General features: G+C 40.2%; 1 protein-coding gene across 1 annotated transcript in view; it reads right to left on the bottom strand.

Annotated features, from left to right (window-relative positions):
* LOC128379733 (voltage-dependent T-type calcium channel subunit alpha-1I-like) overlaps positions 1–18,623 on the bottom strand; it is a 229,896-nt gene that overhangs the window by 86,979 nt on the left and 124,294 nt on the right. The window contains 6 exon segments of the mRNA XM_053339364.1: positions 1,705–1,871; positions 3,024–3,111; positions 5,192–5,347; positions 6,194–6,311; positions 8,469–8,654; positions 11,215–11,366. Coding sequence (XP_053195339.1) covers positions 1,705–1,871; positions 3,024–3,111; positions 5,192–5,347; positions 6,194–6,311; positions 8,469–8,654; positions 11,215–11,366 — 867 coding nt within the window.

Raw genomic sequence — 18,623 nt, forward strand, 5'->3', positions numbered from 1 at the left:
ATCAACCTCTCCGTCTCTCTCCATCAACCATCTCTCATCTCTCTGTTTTCCCTCTCGACTTCTCCCTGTTGATCCTTTTCCTCTCTACTTCTCTCTGTTTTGTTTTTTCTTTTCTGTGCATAAATACAGAAATGTAACAATTATTATAGGTTGTCATGGTAACTGGATGCTGAGCCAAATCTTTAAGAACTGTTTCAATTGTTATTTCCCTTACGTCTCTCTAAAGGTTTCAGTTCAATAAGCACCAAACTAGGGAATTCCTACTGTGTTAGTGTGTTTCATGGTCTATGCACATATACAGTAGGGTTTGTATGTGGATGACTATAGAGTGCAATAATTATATGATTTCTATTCCACCCTCTTGCCCCTGATAGCCTATGCTAATTTAATGTGTGGGGACAAAGTGTTTTGTATCTGTTAAAACATCTTTCTCTAGTCTGCAATGCATTATATTGTATTTGTTTAAAAGCTGTATTTGGTCATAGTGGAGGTCCGCTAAGGGCCCATTTATGCTCAACGGACGTACGAAAATGTATCCGTCCTTTTCAAACGACCGTCACTGCTCACATACTTCCATGTGTCCTTTACGTTGGCATGTATGTTAACCAATACATCCACCAGGGGGCAGCACAGAGTCAAAAGTTTATGACAACAGCAAACTCAAAAACGATATTGATAATGTTCCTCTTGCATAAAAGACAACAACGATATGTTTAAAGTTTCTAACCAACTCGCAAAACCTTTCCTCAAAAAGTTCCACCATTGTTATTTCTTCTTCGTGTCTCACTAGAGCTACGTATCGCGTAGTGACAGCGACACTGCCCTTTGCTGATAAAACTCAAGACTCAAGACTCACTTTCTATTTAAGTTGTTTTTTTTCCCATGTATATGAAAGTTGAGCTTTTGATATAAATTTTAATACAGAAATGTAACAATTATTAGAGGTTGTCATGGTAACTGGATGCTGAGCCAAAGCTTTAAGAACTGTTTTAATTGTTATTTCCTCCTACGTCTCTCTAAAAGTTTCAGTTCAATAAGCACCAAACTAGGGAATTCTAATTTTCTCTAATCTTTCTCTAGTCTGCAATGCATTATATTTTATTTGTGTAAAAGCTGTATATGGTTATAGTGGAGGTCCGCTAATAATGATAATAATAATATCACTTGCTGAAAACTCCAGAAATTCTACTTTTTTTTCTCTATGTATATGAAAGTGGAGCTTTTGATATAAATTTTAACTTATTTTCTAATATAGCCTATGATATTTTGAATTTGCTTAATGTGTTTTTACCCATTACAAGCATCAATTGGTATAGTATCGACAGCATGAGATAGGTAATTCATGTCCATTCATGGTAATTTCACTGCTTTCATTACAAGATTAAATTATTACAGCTGAATGCTAATGCTGTTGTCAGTTCAGACTGTTGATGGCTGCAAATTGTAAACTCATAAGCCACCAAATACTCACCATCCCTTTGCTTTACATCTCATGAATTTAATGCAAATTACACTTTAACCTGACAAATTAAAATGAAACTTAAATGTTTACTGTGACGGATTACCTATCGCATGTCAATTTAAAGTCTTTACAAATTGATTTTCATAACTGATACAAACAGGAGGACAACACATCCATCACTCTCTAAAGCTGAAAATGATTCAATGATGATTAAAATGGTTTAAAAGTGTTGGAGTGAATACCAGAGAGAGGGAGCGTCTCTCCAGGCTGCTCTTCCCCAGGCTCATCACGCTGCTCTTTCTAGACTCGATGGTGAAGCTTCTCCTCTCTGACGAGTAGGATCCCCTGGGACCCGAGAGAGCACCCAGCTCCAGGTGGCCATTGGGTGTCAGGGTGCAGATCCTGGGGTCTAGAGGAGGTGGACAAAAATAGCAGTTAGAGAGAAGTCTTTTTTTTGTCACTTTCACACTTTCTGTCAATTTATGGCAACTCAATGTGAGAAATAAAAATAAAACCCAACCCCCCCCCCCCCCCCCCCCCACACACACACACTAATAGTAATAAGGATATTTTTTTTAAAGAACAAAGTGCAGACAAATAGAAAGAATAGAGCATTAAATATAAGGTTGTAGCATAAAATAATGATTTGCTTTGCTTTAAAATCATTAAAAGGACATACAGTGCAAATGAAAGATTACAATTTAAAGTGCTTTAACCCTCCTGTTGTCCTTGAGTCAAGGAAGGAAGGGAGAAAGAAAAGAGGAAGAAGGAAAGGAGGGAAGGATGGAGGAAGGGAGGGAGGAAAGAAGGACGGAAAGGAGGGAGAAAAGGAGGAAAGAAAGGAAAGGAGAGAGACAGGAAGGAAGGAAAGGAAACAAAAGAATGAAGGAAGGAAGGGAGGAGGAAGGGAGGAAAGAAGGACAGAGGAAAGAAGGGGGGAAGGAAGGAAAGGAGGGAAGGAAGGAAGGAAGGAAGGAAGGAGGGCGAAAGGAAAAGAGAAAGGGAGGAAGGAAGGAAAGAAGGAACAGTCAAAACAGACAGGGTCAATTTGACCCGGGAGGATGACACAAAGGTTAAAAAAAAGCTCAATCATAATGAAATCTGAAAACCAGGAAAAATGACCTAAACATATATGATGGGGTTTTTGTCAAAGGAGAAGTGAGACTTTCTTTCAAGAAATAAGGAATCTATAATCATGAAGCAAGATGTCCATATCAATTTAGTTCTGTTATTTATTGTTAATTAGAATTGTTTTTGCAGGAAATAAACACAATAGAAAACACACCAAGACAATAATAAGGCAATTAAAAGCACCAGAAATATACACCCAATGGAGGCAATAAGAAATGGCAACAGCAAGTAGACAAATAAAGATAAGAAAGATAAAGAAGCTACGCTGTGTGAGGAATCAAGAGGCAGTTTATAAAGTATTAGAATTAAATGATATCGTCAAATTAACAGAGCTCTGGAGAAAACTTGTAAAACCTTAAAACTTAAAGTAGCAATTCAACAGACTGGGGTTTGATAATGATTCTCATGCTGGTTTATTTATTCAGCTCACCAGATAACTTTATGGAGTCGCGTTTCTCGCTCTCATCAAAGTTTGAGGAGGAGTGGTCGTCGTCTGAGTAAGAACGATTGGCGTCACCCTGGTGATAAAAAAGGTGAGAGACAAAGAAATTAAAGAGAAGGGAAATAGAGAGAATTATAACATCAAATTTGGATTTTATTTAACCCTCCTGTTGTCCTCGGGTCAAGGGAGGAAGAAGGAAGGAAGGAAGGATGGAAGGGAGGAAGAAGGAAAGAGGGAAGGAAGGAAGGAAGGATGGAAGGAAGGAAGGAAGGATGAATGGAAGGGAGGAAGAAGGAAGGAAGGAAGGAAATAATGGAGGAAGAAGGAAGGAAGAAAGGATGGAACGAAGGCATGAAGGAAGGAAGGAAAAGAGGAAGTAAGGAAAAAAGGACAGAGAAAGAAGGAAGTGTGGACAGAAGGAAGGAAGAAAGGGGGATGGAGGAAGAAAGGACAGACTGAAGGAAGGAAGGAAGGAAGGAAGGAAGGAAGGAAGGAAGGAAGGAAGGAAGGAAGGAAGGAAGGAAGGAAGGAAGGAAGGAAGGAAGGTGTCAATTTGACCCGGGAGGACAACAGGAAGGTTAAGTGAGGAGCATCAATTCAAGCAAGAAACCAACAGTCAACCATATTCAATGTAATCAGGATTTAAGATTAAATCAGTAAAATCCTCAAATTGACACACATCTCCAGTGACCCCATAAAAAATGGTTAAGATCTATGGGATTACCCCTCCAGTTTTTTTTTTTTTTAAATTGGAAAATCTGGAGTAAATTGGCTCAATAATCTCTTGTGTGTAACAGTTGTAGACACAGTGTGGAAGAGTGGAGGAAGGTGAGACAGCCGGAGGAGAAAAAAAAAACACTAACAGTGAGAGAAAAGACTGAAAAGAGACAGGAAGTCAAAATGAGAGACTGACGGCTGTGTGTTTGCTTTGGCATTTCAGAAAGATCAATCAAAAAGCCTCGTGATTTGTGTCAGTGTTTCATAGTTACGCTGCATGAATATGGTAATAAAGCCGTGATCCGTGTATTAAGACTCAACTGGGTTACTCAACCACGCTACGATGTTGCTATGATACGTCTGTGGGTTTGACAGATTGACAGCATCGTCTTCATCATCTGTTTCCCACTGTGATGGCTGAACTTCAGAAATGATATTGTTCTATTTAATACACCATTATTGTGTTTTGACAGTTGAAACAAACCCTTATAAATATCATAATTATTGCTTCTACAGCATTAAAGTAGGTTTTAAACCCTTTGAGGCTGTTTTCTGTGGTTTATACTCCCTTTACAGTATTTACAGGCTTCTGGCATCAACACATGTCTAAGCTATAGGCATGACATGTATTTTGTTATTATTTAAATTTGAAATGAATTGTTGTTGTGTGTCCACAGGCTCTCAACACACAACATATAGTTGCAGTATAGTTAATGGATTATAATAATAATTTTATAGTAAATGGAGAACAATGATGTCTTAGTTCTGTAAAATATGTACTGATAGTATAGAGCTCAGGGTTACGTTTAATTTGTTGCTCTGTTTTTTGGGGGGTCTTTGTTTGTTTTTCTTATTTCCATTTAGGATAATTTGGGTAATGACAATGGAGTCATTTAGTTAGCTGTGTTTTTTTTTTTTGTCTAAATCTGATTATTGTCAGAAAAGACTCGACGGTATAAGGAGCATGTTCTGTATGGTTGCTAAGTAGATTGAAGAGGGTTAATCCTTGATGAACCTCTGATGTTATTAATAATCTAGTAAAATGTGTATGACGTTTTTCTGAGTTATGATTCTGAGAAGAAGAGGTTCATTTTTCTATAAATGTAGTTATCAATACAATATCACTTCATAACAATGTCTTTATGTGTGTAAGTCAGGAGAAGCCTGCAGAAAACAAAAATGCATTTACAATTGCATTGCTTCTCGAAACACACAAAGTGCCTCCCATTCACCTTCCCATTCCTTATTTAATAATAATACCAATAAACTATATTTCTATAGCACTTTTCTTTTCTTATCTAGCTGGTTAGATCTAAGTCACGGTTGCTGACTGTTGGCTCTCTCGGCCATTAAGGATCTTTATGGCCACTAAGGACTTTAATAGCGGATGATATTGACTTCATTGTGTTTAAATGAAATTTCAGATTGAGTTCCCTTACTTCAGCTTGAAAGCCCTCAACCAAGATGGCCACTAGCAGGTTGAAGAGGACATAGTTCCCAAACGTCATAAGGGCCACGAAGTAAAGAGCGGCAAGAGGTGAAGTGGCTGCCATGCCGTTGTATAAAACTGCATTCCAGTCCTCTTGGGTAAGAATCTGAAAGAATTGCAAAGACACACACACACACACAGGAAGTTAATGGTACAAGTCAGCCGCTGTGTCACTAAACATTGATACAAATAATACATATTAAGTTTAAAGTGTATTATGCATTCTAGTATACAGTAAATCAGACTTTCTGCCACATATATTACCAGGCGGGGAGTTCCGGTCCTCTGAAATGAGGCCAACGGGGAAGTAACTTAGAACTGCATTCTATCAAAAGGCCACCAGGGGGCGACCGTCTCTATACAAGTCAATGGAGAATTCACCAACTTCTCACTTGATTTCTAACCTCAGTAAACGTTTTCAAAATGTGTTTATGGTCTCAATCGCTAGTTTAAAGCCTTCTTCAATGCAGTATGATGTTCATTTGTGAAATTTTGGCCTCCCTGATTTTATATTTGACGATAAAGCAGGGTATGCATTAGGGCGTGGCTACGTCCTGATTGACAGGTTGATTGACCAATGTCCTCGAGATCCAGCCCTCGCAAGCATAGCAACCTCCCCGCTCCGCCCATGGCCCCGCCTCATGCCCATATAAGTAGAATCCGCATTTTTATTTTTCCCAGCATGCACCTGAAATTTTCAAGATGCAGTGCCTTTAGAGCTTTAAGTGACCAGATTTAGAGTTTATAGTTTCTATGAAAATTTGTACAGAAATGTATCAGGTCTTGAGAAATAGGTGCAAGTCATCTGCATACTAGTGAAACGTATATATTGAGTACATGTGCAAAGGTATCCACTACTGAAAAGCACAATACTGCAAAGTAATGCTCTGAGATGTGTGTTTATGCATTTGCACGTATTCTCAATCAAGCATCAGTGTGATATGTTGATTACCTGGAAAACAGTGACGATGGCCCAGAGCAGAGAGTCGAAGTTCTTCCTGTCCGGTACTGTGTCTCCAGTCTCCGTCTTAAGACTGAACTTGCAGCCAAAGATGTGCATTCCCAGAATACTGCAGCACAACAGCAAGGACACAATGACTGAGCTCAGTATCATACTATACTATACTATACTATACTATACTATACACACTGGACTAATCACACCTATGGTAATTAATAAAGAAATGTATACATTAACCCTTGTCCGTGAGTCAAGGAAGGAAAGGAGAACAGAAGGGAGAAAGAAGGAAGGAAAGGAGGGAGGAAGAAGGAATGGAGGAAGAAGGAAGGAAGGAAGGGAGGGAGGAAGGAGGGAAGGAAAGAAGGACAGAAGGACAGAAGGACAGAAGGAAGGGAGGAAGGTAGGAAGTAAGGGAGGGAGGGAGGAAGGAGGGATGGAGGAAAGGAAGGAAGGGAAGGAAGGAAAGAAGGACATAAGGAAGGAAGGAAGGAAGGAAGGAAGGAGGGAAGGAAGGAAGGAAAGAAGTAAGGAAGCCGGGAGGACGACACGAAGCATTGGGATTTTTTTAAATATTCAAGGTTTTAAGCAACAACTCTGTTATTAATTGCTTTTTGTACTCTGGTTGCAACTAAATACTGTCTTGGCTGTGATAAAGATAAATGTGAATGTTAAAGTCTGGTTACATAAGGTGACATCTTCTTCTTCTTCCCCTCCTTCCCTCTTTCTTTGCTTCTCCTCCTTTCTTCCATCCTTCATTCCTCCTTTCCTTCCTTCTCTCCTTCCTTCCTTCCTCTTTTCCTCCCTCCCTCCTTACTCCTTTCCTTCCTTTCTTCCTTCCTTCCTCTTTTCCTCCATCCCTCCCTCCCTCCTTCCTTCCTTCCTTCCTCCTTTCCTTCCACCCTTCCTTCCTTCCTCTTTTCCTCCCTCCTTACTGCTTTCCTTCCTTCCTTTTTTCCTTCTTTCCTTCCTTCCTCCCTTCCTCTTTTCCTAAGCATTATACAGTAGCAAACATTAGAAGTAGTGACTGCCAGCTACTGAAAATGATGGATGTTGTTTCTTAAAGCCATTTTATTGATCACACAATTATCTTGTACTTAAATTGCAAACATGACGGAGAATATTAATGTTTTAATAAAGCTGGAACGTGACATTTTAAAGAGCTCATAACACACACTTTACATGGAAAACTAAAATTGTATGAAATTAGTGTTTGTACTTGCAATTTTTCTTTTAAAGTGTGTACTGTGATTTACTCAGGGTAATTTCCTCTCACATCATTACAAGTACTGGCCCTTAAGTGAAAAGTGAAGCTGAAAGGGAGGAAAACAAAGACTGCGGCCCTTGAGCGTACAATGAAAGATCCTTCTAAAGCCTTCAGAGCGCTGCTGCTGCTTTCTCAGTGCTTGAACATCTACAAATGTCTCCTCGTTATGTCGCTTCTGTCCTTTTAAGTGTCTGCTTGTTAAATTCTAAGCAGATCCATCAAGTGTCTGCTGCTTGCTATTTTGCACCAAGGGGTTAATACGCTGTGACCTTCTGCGCTTCAATAGCAGCTGTTAAGCAACGATGATCATGGCAAGAGACAAAAAAGAATGAAAGAAAAAGACTGTACACCTTGGCGAGGAGAAGCTTGAACAGACCGAACGAAGAGGCCAAAATACACAAGTACTCATTTATCCTTTGTGTCGTCCTCCCGGGTCGAATTGACCTGATCTGTTTTGACTGTTCGTTCCTTCCTTCCTTCTTTCCTTCCTTCCTTCCGTCCTTCCTTCCTTCCTTCCTTCCTTCCTTCCTCCCTCCCTCCCTCCCTCCCTCCCTCCCTCCCTCCCTTCCTTCTTTCCTCCCTTCCTTCTTTCCTCTGTCCTTTTTGCCTTCCTTCCTTCCTCCATCCCCTTTCTTCCTTTCTTCTGTCCTTCCTTCCTTCTTCTTTCCTTCCTTCTTTCCTCTGTCCTTCTTTCCTTCCTTCCTTCCTCCATCCCTCTTTCTTCCTTCCTTCTGTCCTTCCTTCCCTCCTCCATCCCCCTTTCTTCCTTCCTTCCTCCCTTCCTCCATCCCCTTTTCTTCCTTCCTTCATTCCTTCCTTCCTTCCTTCTTTCCTCCTTTCCTTTCCTCCCTTCCTCCATCCCCTTTTCTTCCTTCCTTCATTCCTTCCTTCCTTCCTTCTTTCCTCCTTTCCTTTCCTCCCTTCCTCCTTCCTGTCCTTCCTTTCTCCCTTCCTTCCTTAACTCGAGGACAACAGGAGGGTTATACAGTGCATATAATTTACCTGAAGATGAAGATGAAGAGCATGAGCAGCATGCAGAAGGTGGCCACGTTGTCCATAGTCTTCATGAGGACAACCAGCTGTCTCCTCAGAGCTGGCATGAACCTCACCAGCTTCAGCACCCTCAGCAGCCTGAAGGTCCTCAGCACGGACAAACCACCGTCGGACTGACCTACAATCTCACACACACTAGACCGAGGGAAGCAGAGCATAAAGACGACCAAGTTATTTAAAGGCTGTGTAAAGTGAATTCAGATATGTTCTTCTAAACACATTAAATAAGTCATAAATGTATTTCTAAAAAAGGTGTAAAAAGCATTTCAACCATTTAGATTTGAATTGTGGAGCTAGGCTTCACAAACTGTGTTTCAAGATTTCTGTATTCAGGATTTAGTGATTAGCATAAACCCGCCCCTGCTGCTGTAGAGGTATAAATACATTCAGCACACACTACTACTACTACAGTCTACAGTTAGCCTGTCCGCCGAGTTAGCTGCTGAGGTAGCAGCTGAGTTAGCAGCAGAAAGCTCTCAGACGTAGCGTCCATGTTTCGGGTAGAGATGATGACTTTGATTGACAGGTGACACCTGGTAGGGGGCGGGGCTTCAGCGAACTCGACGGGCACTCCCACAGCGTTTGGTAGCAGAGAAAAAGGTTGAATTTTACACAACTTTGAAGCCTAATTTCATATATTTGGCGATTCATTCAAATTCGGCAGGGTGGTTAACAACACACTTTTCTGTGGTATGTCAAACTCAGAACACATATTTATTCTTACTTTGACTACAATTACATAAAAATGAATTTCGGTTTCGCAGCTTCGGCAAGTGGCAGCACAATCCTACATGTAACTTTTAAAAGCTTTTACATTCGCTTCATCATGAAACCAGATAAAATCCTTTGTCCAGAGTAAATGTGTTTGATATTTTTCGACGGCAGCTCACAATTACTGAAAGAGTGCCTGCTATATAAAACAAATCTTCAAACTACACTTGAACTTTCAGTTGAAGCAAATCAAACTTTCTTCAATGGAAACCCACGGAAAAAGATGTTAAATAAAAGCTCTAAAGATTGACTAGCATATAATCTCTGGTTTTATACTGTTTAATTAAATTAAAGTAGCATTTTTGGGTCATTAGCAAAATAAACCCCTAAGGTGATCTTCAATACAAGAAGAGGTCACCATCAAACTCTTATTTTGAAAGCGTCTCTAATTCTTTGGGGAAGTTGGCTTGATCTTATCTTGTGGTAATTAATGTGTCCACTTCAGAGGTTACTTTAGCTTCGGACATTATAAATCAAGCACTTAAATACTTCATGACTTTAATTACTGTTTGCTGCTGCAGAACAATTACAAAAGGGGGCAAGTTTTATCTTTCCTTTTGTATGTCGAGGTGAGTATATTCATCATGAATAGGGAACCATTCTCTTGTAGACATCTGGCTTTAAAGAAATTTGTCTTCTAATGGAGGTGGCTATCAAAGGCTCCTCTCAGTGCATGAAAATAGGATCAAAATAGCATCGTCTCCGCATTGGCGAAGATTGAATAGGAGCACTTTTACAGAGCAGCTCTGTATGAATAGCTGACATTCAGATAGATGAAGAGATGGAAATTGGTAGTGGAGCGAAAGATAAGAAGACAGATGTAGATATGTTCAATCAACATGTATCTTCTGTGACACGCTGCACATTTGATCTTGTTCAGTTTTAGTTGCTTTGATGTGTATTTGATCTCGGGGGTTATAATGGGGACCGCAGACAAAGGCGCTCAACCAGATGAATTGGGGAAAAAAACGCCAGCAGATCAAAGGAGCAGCCATTCACCTGAAGCTACAGGCACACACAACAAAAGACAAAATGTGTTTGCTGCTGTCTGACACCCTGGCATCCAAATACATACAGGTGGTACATTTCAACCAGGTAGGACACAGATGACAAGTTGACAAAGCATGACATGAATAATTAAAATGAAGGGTCGCTTTCCAGAGCAGTCTGGGAAAAATCGTATGCTTCCTGAATTTCATCAATATTTCAGAAACATGTATTTTTCCTTTTTTTTGTTTTTGCAAAATACGATATAGTTGAAATATGTGTATATATATTTAATCACATATTAATATTTATGTATTTTTAACACACTGAATAATGCACATGTGAGCTTTAAAAAAAAGTAGTTTATAATTATATTACAAATTTAGTTTGTACAGTAAAGCTTTTATTTTTTACTCGTTGACTTTTGACCTATTTCATACAGATCAGATGATGTTGATGGCAATATTTCGGGCCTGCAATAAGGGTATTATCACTCTTTCAAGTATAAAGTCACTTATTTTGGGGCGGGGGGGAGAGAGAGAGAGAGAGAGAGAGAGAGAGAGAGAGAGAGAGAGAGAGAGAGAGAGAGAGAGAGAGAGAGCCCGCCCACCTGCAGCCAGAATCCAACCAGGGACCTTTTATCCTATTTCATACAGATCAGATGATGTTGATGGCAATATTTCGGGCCTGCAATAAATGTATTATCACTCTTTCAAGTCTACGGCTACTTTTTGGGGGTGAGGGACTTCTTTTGCCTTTTCCATGTCAGCCTCTAAGTGGATGGCTTAGAGGCTGACATGGAAAAGGTTTTTAGCCAGACTGGAACCAGAGACGCTACCTTTTTGTAGCATATGTGCCTTAACCACTCAGCTATTAAGGCACTCCAACTCTACAGTCACATTGAATACATATTGTGCTTACAACATTTAAGTTGTACCTTATAATGACGATGATCCCATCAAAGACGTTGTAGGGGTTTCTCAGGTAGCTAAAAGAGCCGAAAGCAGTGATTTTGAGGATCATCTCCAAGGAAAACATGCTGGTGAAGACGATGTTGCAGATCTCCAGAACATTAGTGAGCTCGTCTGGCTGAAAGAGCACATGAGACAAATAAAAGCAGAAAGAAAAAAAAAGATACATTAGGGATTAAATAGAAGAAGACAAAAACAAGAGAGGAAAGGGGAGGAAGAGAGCAAGGAAGAGTGGGGAGGGAAAAAATAAAAGTCTGTAGCATAGCTAATGGCCCCTTAAGGCTGTAGTCTAATGCTCATCAAACACCAGAAAACAAAGTTAAAAGGATCAACAGTGGGGGGACAGCTTTGGTATTTTTAGATTCTCACCATGAGTGAAGTTAAATGTAAATGTTGGCACAGAGAAAAAATACCCATGTTCTGTTTAAAAGGATTAATCCTCTCAATGGAGGTCATTTTAGGACATTTTTTTGACTGAGCTCATAAGGATCAAAGCCACATTGTGACTAGTATAACATCAGAGCATGGTAACATTTCAATGTTAACATAATCTGTTTGGATGTAGCTACAGATGATCCTTGTTATAATTAGCATATTAGCATACAGTACTGTTGGCATTTCAGCATGCATTATATATGTGATGTATTTTGGGTTTTTTTCTGTCTATGATGATGATGATTATTATTATTTTTATATACCGAATGCTGTGTTGCCAGCTATTTTTAGTGAAGACCGCCTGCTCAAAAGTTTACTAGAGGTCATGTTTCCAACTAAACTTAATTGGCTGTAACTAGCTTCATCATTAGCTATCAATTTATTTCAAGCTGCTAATAGATAGATAGATAGATAGATAGATAGATAGATAGATAGATAGATAGATAGATAGATAGATAGATAGATAGATAGATAGATAGATAGATAGATAGATAGATAGATAGATAGATAGATAGATAGATAGATAGATAGATAGATAGATAGATAGATAGATAGATAGATAGATAGATAGATAGACTTTATTGATCCCAAGCTGGGAAATTACAGTGCAGCAGCAGCAGCATTTCACACAGTGACAATAACAACATATAATATAAGAATATAAAGAACAAACTATACATAATAAAATATAGCAAATGAAATAAAATAAATAAAATGTAATGTACAAAAGTATATACAACTAATTGGCAGTGTTGATTTCATCATTTCAATGTGTATTTAATTTTACCTTTAATTTGAAAACAATTGTAGTATACAGACATTGGTATTAGCTCATTGCTATGAGCTTTGTGTATTTTGGGTGTTGGTTGTGTATTTTCAGTGAAGACAGCCTGCTCAAAAGGTTACTAGAGGTCATGTGTCAAACTTAAATTAGCTCACTGTAACTAGCTTTATCATTAGCTATCAGTGTTTTTCAAGCTGCTATTATCTTATCAACTTTGTAGTGTACAGACACTGGAATTAGCTCATTGTGTATTTTGGTTGTGGGTTGTGTATTTCCTTAAAATTGGCTAAGCATGCTGACAGGAAGTTGGTCACATGTTGCTGAAGTAACTTGACATGAACGCTAAATGAAAAGTCACAAGCGTTGGACCTACTGATGAATAACATATGACTGGCTGATTGGTTCTAAAGTGCCATTATTGGGCACCACTATGGCTTAATAACACTAAAAGAGATGAGAGGAAGGTGACAGATATATAAGCAATGGAAAGGAAGGAAGAAAAAAAAGGGGAAATTATGAAGGAAAGGGCCAGGGTGAGGAAATGAGAAGCAATATAACGAAAGTGGAGAGGAAATAAAATGTGAATGTGGACATTATCTGCAAGAACATCACGGTCATTTTGCTCATACATCCACAAACAACAAGCAATCACACCTAATCAATATAGTGAGGAAATAAGACTGTGGTCCGATGTCACACACACACTCACACACATACTCGTTTCCATGTATCACGGGGACCAAGTTTGCAATCATCACTTGTGGGGACCACCCTTTCTAGAGGTTCTACAAGTGTGAAAAAAATTAGATAAAGTAGCCACACACACACACACACACACACACACACACACACACACACACACACACACACACACACACACACACACACACACACACACACACACACACACACACACACACACACACAATACACACAGTATGCAACAAGACTAGCATGTTTTACCTGCTATATTTATGGTAAAAAAAATGAAAAAGCTCAAGGATGAAGTGTTCTGTCTCCAGCGATCTATCACTCTGTTTTTTTTTCTTCTCTCTTTTGCTTCCTCCTCATCTCTTTCCCTAGCTATCAGCTATTTTACTCACCATGGATCGAATGCTCAAAATTGATTGTTGGAAAGGGCAAGTAGGAGGACAACAGCTTTTACACACAACTTTGCTCTCTCTCTCTCTCTCTCTCTCTTTCACTCACACACACACACACACACACACACACACACACACACACACACACACACACACACACACACACACACACACACACACACACACACACACACACACACACACACACACACACACACATACACCAGTGCTGGTTAGCTGCATTTCTAGAGCGAGAAGACAGTATAACAACCTGGATGCTGTTCAAAAACGGTCTGCTCTGCTTGTCCACGTCATCGCTGTCTGCTCATTTCCAACACAACAGCAGCAGCAGGTAGCAGGCAAGTGAATCCTACCACATTTTATCATCAATTATGGATGGTGCAGATGCTGCCATTAAAGAGGTTCAACATTTTACTCCTTCCACCTTGGAGACAAACTGAAAGACTACATTTATTATAGAGCTGGGGAGTTAAACCAGTAAAGGAAGCAACTATTAATTTACAGTGAGAATGATCAATTTAACCTTCCTGTCGTCCTCCGGGGTCTGTTTTTTGACTGTTCCTTCTTTCCTCTGTCCTTCCTTCTTCCCTTCCTCTTTTCCTTTCTCCTTCCCTGCCTCCTTCTTTCTTTCCTTTCCTCCTTTCCTACCTTCCTTCCTCCCTCCCTCCCTTTCCTTCCTTCCTCCCTCCCTCCCTTCCTTCTTTTCTTTCCTCCTTTCCTTCCTTGTTTTCTTTCCTCCTTTCCTACCTTCCTTCCTACCTTCCATCCTTCCTTCCTTTCCTTCATCCCTTCCTTCTTTCCTTTCCTTCCTTCCATCCCTCCTTTCCTTCCTTCTTTCTTCCTCCCTCCCTTCCTTCTTTCTTTTCCTCCTTTCCTACCTTCCTACCATCCTTCCTTCCTTTCCTCCCTCCCTCCCTCCCTCCTTCCATCCCTTCTGTCGTTCCTTCCTTGACTCGAGGACAACAGGAGGGTTAACACTTGAACTTAAATCCTGTATTTTAAAAGTTTACCCAGGACTTTTTTTCTTTCTTTAAGTTTTTTAGTTGGTTGTGTTGTGCTTTCCACCGCCGACCTTTACAAGATATTTCGGTTTCTTTCACCTGTCGTGACTTATGAATGTGCATGAATGTCTGGCTTTTCAGCAGTAACATTTGACACCATTCAAGTAACTTCTTTGTGTTCGTCTGTCTCACTGTCTCTTCTTGCCTTAATAGAGGAGGAACACACACATGCGCACACACACACACACACACACACACACACACACACACACACACACACACACACACAAAGACCTAAATTTGGCACAGTCACATGAATCTAGCACATCATGACTCCACAGAGCTCCTCTGTAACTTCAGCAATAATACTTCTGACATTTCACCGCCCCAGAATCAATGAGCACTGCTTGTTTTGCATTTACATGTCTGTCAGTGTGTATGTGTGCATCTGTTTGTAGTGCAGCATGTGTGTGTGTGTGTGTGTGTGTGTGTGTGTGTGCGTGTTGTCAGTCCTAATGACTGTTTAGCAGTGTGAAAACACAGGCTAATGATGCGTGCCCACCAGTTTTGGTAACGATGTGACGGCTGACCGCTGTTTGTAGACCAGCTAAACAGCGCAGCAGCCTCTGGAGATCCATTACTGCTGTCTCATTACTGCAGACCTGAGTACAGAAGACTGGTGTTTTCCGCTTGGTGGATGTATGGAATAAAATAAGAAACGTGGGGATTTGATGTCACACTAAGGACACACACTAGTATAAGGAAAATACTTTTAAAGTGAACAAAACAAAAAAAAGTTTTTTGAGAAACAAAACTTAACGCTCCCGTTGTCCTCGAGTCAAGGAAGGAAGTTAGGAAGGAAGGAAGCAAGAAGGAAGGAAAGGAGGAAGGAAGGGAGGAAGAAAGAATGAAAAGAGGGAGGGAAGGAAGGAAAGAGAGAAGGAGGGAGGAAAGGAAGGAAGGAAGGAGAGAGGGAAGGAAAGAAGGAAGGAAGGAAGGAAATAAAAGAAGGAAGGAAGGAAAGAAAGAAGGAAGGAAAGGAAGGAAGAAAGGAAGGAAGGACGGGAGGATGGAAGGGAGGAAGGAAGGAACAGTCAAAACAGATGGGGTCAATTCGACAGGAGGGTCAAATTAAAAGGATTCATCTCATCTAACAGAATCCCATTACTCTTTACCATATATCAATAACACTTTAAAGTCTATCAGCAGCAGTTTGCCTGACACACATTAGTGTTGGCATACGTATTGATCTGCGACTGTAGTCAAGCACACACAAAAGACATATTGACCGAAGTCCGTCTGTGTGTCATAAACGCATCTGATCAAACTTCACTGATATTCCCGGGTCAAACTGACCCCGTCTGTTTTGACTGTTCCTTCTTTCCTCCCCCTACCTTCCTTCCTTCCTTCCTTCCTTCCTCCGTCCTTCCTCCCTTGCTTTCCTTCCCTCCCTCCTTCTCTCTTTTTTTCCTCCCTTCCTTCTTTTCCTTTCCTCGCTTTTTTCCTTCCTTCCTTCCTTCTTTCCTCCCTCCCTCCTCCCTTCCTTCCTTCCTTCTTTCCTCCATCCTTCCTCCCTTGCTTTCCTTCCTCCCTTTCCTCGCCTTATTCCTTCCTTCCTTCCTTACTTCCTCCCTCCCTCCTTTCCTTCCTTCCTTCCTTCCTTCTTCCTCCCTTCCTCCCTTGACTCGAGGACAACAGGAGGGTTAAAGTAATTCTGTATGCTCTTTTTTTTTCTCCTTACTAGCAACCTTTTTGTGGTTGTATATATGATGGCTGTCATCCCAGATGCAAATGTGCAAGTTATGTCTTGAGTACTGAAATCTTAAAAGCTACCACACATGAGCAGCGTATAATGTGTCAAAGCACCCACACATGTCAACTTGTTGGGATATGCCACTGCGCCATTACTATCATAATTCTCCAGAAAAGCTGCAACTTTATCACATTTGCTCCGCTTGTATGAAGCAGCCGGTGTGTGTGTGTGTGTGTTCCAACAGGCATCAATGAGGCTTGTCAAATGACACAATGTGGCTGTTGTGTGTTGCACATAAAAATGAGGCTGAGGCGGGTAGGTGGGCGCACAAAGTGTCTGACCTTGACGACAAGACTGCTGTTTGAATCGTATCTACTAACATTAAAGACTGTGTAAAGTGAAATCAGACTTTTTCTTCTAAACACATTAAATAGGTCATAAATGTATTTCTAAAAAAGGTGTAAAAAGCATATCAGCCATTTAGATTTGAATTGTGGAGCTAGGCTTCACAAACTGTGTTTCAAGATTTCTGTGTTCAGGATTTAGTGGGCGGGTCTGAAAATCACTGTCGCGTTACGTAGCGCGGCGGTGATTAGCATAAACCCGACCCTGCTGCTGTAGACGTATGAATTCAGCGCACACTACTACTACTACAGTCAACAGTTAGCCAGTTAGCTGAGCTAGCAGCTGAGTTAGCTGCCGAGCTAGCCGCCGAGAAAGCCACCGAGTTAGCTGCCGAACTAGCAGCTGAGTTAGCAGCAGAAAGCTCTCAGACGTAGCGTCCATGTTTCAGGTAGAGGTGGTGACTTTGATTGACAGGTGGCACTTGGTAGGGGGCGGGGCTTCAGCGAACTAGGAGGGCGTTTGGGAGCAGAGAAAGAGGCTGATTTTTACACAACTTTGAAGCCTAATTTCATATATTTGGCGATTTTTTTAATCATTCAAATTTGGCAGGGTGGTTAACAACACACTTTTCTGTGGTATGTCAAACTCAGAACACATATTTAGTCTTACTTTACACGGACTTTAAACTTTTTGTTTAACCATGACTGTGATCTTTCCTTTAGTTTTACTTCGAGGTGGATTGGATAAAACTTGTATGAATCATGTTTTTAAATGTACATATGGGTCAATTTAGTACCCATTTCATTCATTTGGTAATGGGGATCAAATGTTAAAGCTTTTTGCAACAAGCCGAGCCTTATTAGCCTTTTCTCTGCTCTCATGCTTTTAGCATCTAGTGCACAGATTCTGACCTCTAACCCCACTCATGTAACAATCCTTGGATAGTAAATAACTCAAACCCACTACTCTGGCATTATGCTAAAACATCAGTAATGTAATAATGGCTATCATAACAATGCTAAAGCCTTTTATGTCTCTCATTTTGTTATTTCGATACAAGTGGTATAATTTTTTTAGTTCCCTGCACTTAATGAAATCGAATCTCTCAAACGCGAGCCTTTTTACTTTTCAACAGCAGCTTAATTCAAATAGCTATCTTATTAAGGCTTGTGCCCCTGGTTATTGAATTTCCAATAATCCTCAGGGAAGAGGTTGCATATATTCATAGCACAAATATTAGAAGCAGTGTTTCAGTAAGTCGTGAAATCAAATCAATTCTGTATCGCTGTCATTTGCTATTCCCGAGACATCAGACTGCTTTCTGTGGATTAATTGATTGTCTTCCAAACCCCAGTGTTATTTTCCCGTTTTAATGATCTGACCTACACTCATTACAATTGTTACATGCATTTGGTTTCTACTGTTTCAATTCCCATATGGCTCTCACCCCCCTCTTATAATCTTAAATTGAGTAAGCGGGTGTTGTTGAATATTTCAAATGTGAACTCAGTGTTACCCACAGCATGAATTTAGTCATTTCCTTCTCCTTTAATCTTTGTATTTGGTCAGAGGAAGACATGTGGCACTGTTGTTTGATCTCTTTCCGCCACGCTGCTGCATTATTAATTCCCAAACAGCTGCTAAATTATCTGAGGTGTCTTTATCACTGGAGCAATCAACGCCATTCAGTGGGACATTTAGTCTTGTATTGTCTGTAATGCTCCAACTAATGTTCCTTAGAAGAGAGAAGAGAGCAGCTGATTGTCTTGACTAATGGAAGGATACTTACTAAGATGTATTGTGATTCAATGAGGAAAAACTTGACATTTACGATATCACCATCACATCTCACAATGTCAAAACAAAAAATGACAATTGACTCATCTCATCTGATTTTCTCCTCTAAAAAATGTGAGAGATTCTTGTCTTTCTT

Source organism: Scomber japonicus, chromosome 2 (genome assembly GCF_027409825.1).
Source record: "Scomber japonicus isolate fScoJap1 chromosome 2, fScoJap1.pri, whole genome shotgun sequence".
Lineage (NCBI taxonomy): Eukaryota > Metazoa > Chordata > Actinopteri > Scombriformes > Scombridae > Scomber > Scomber japonicus.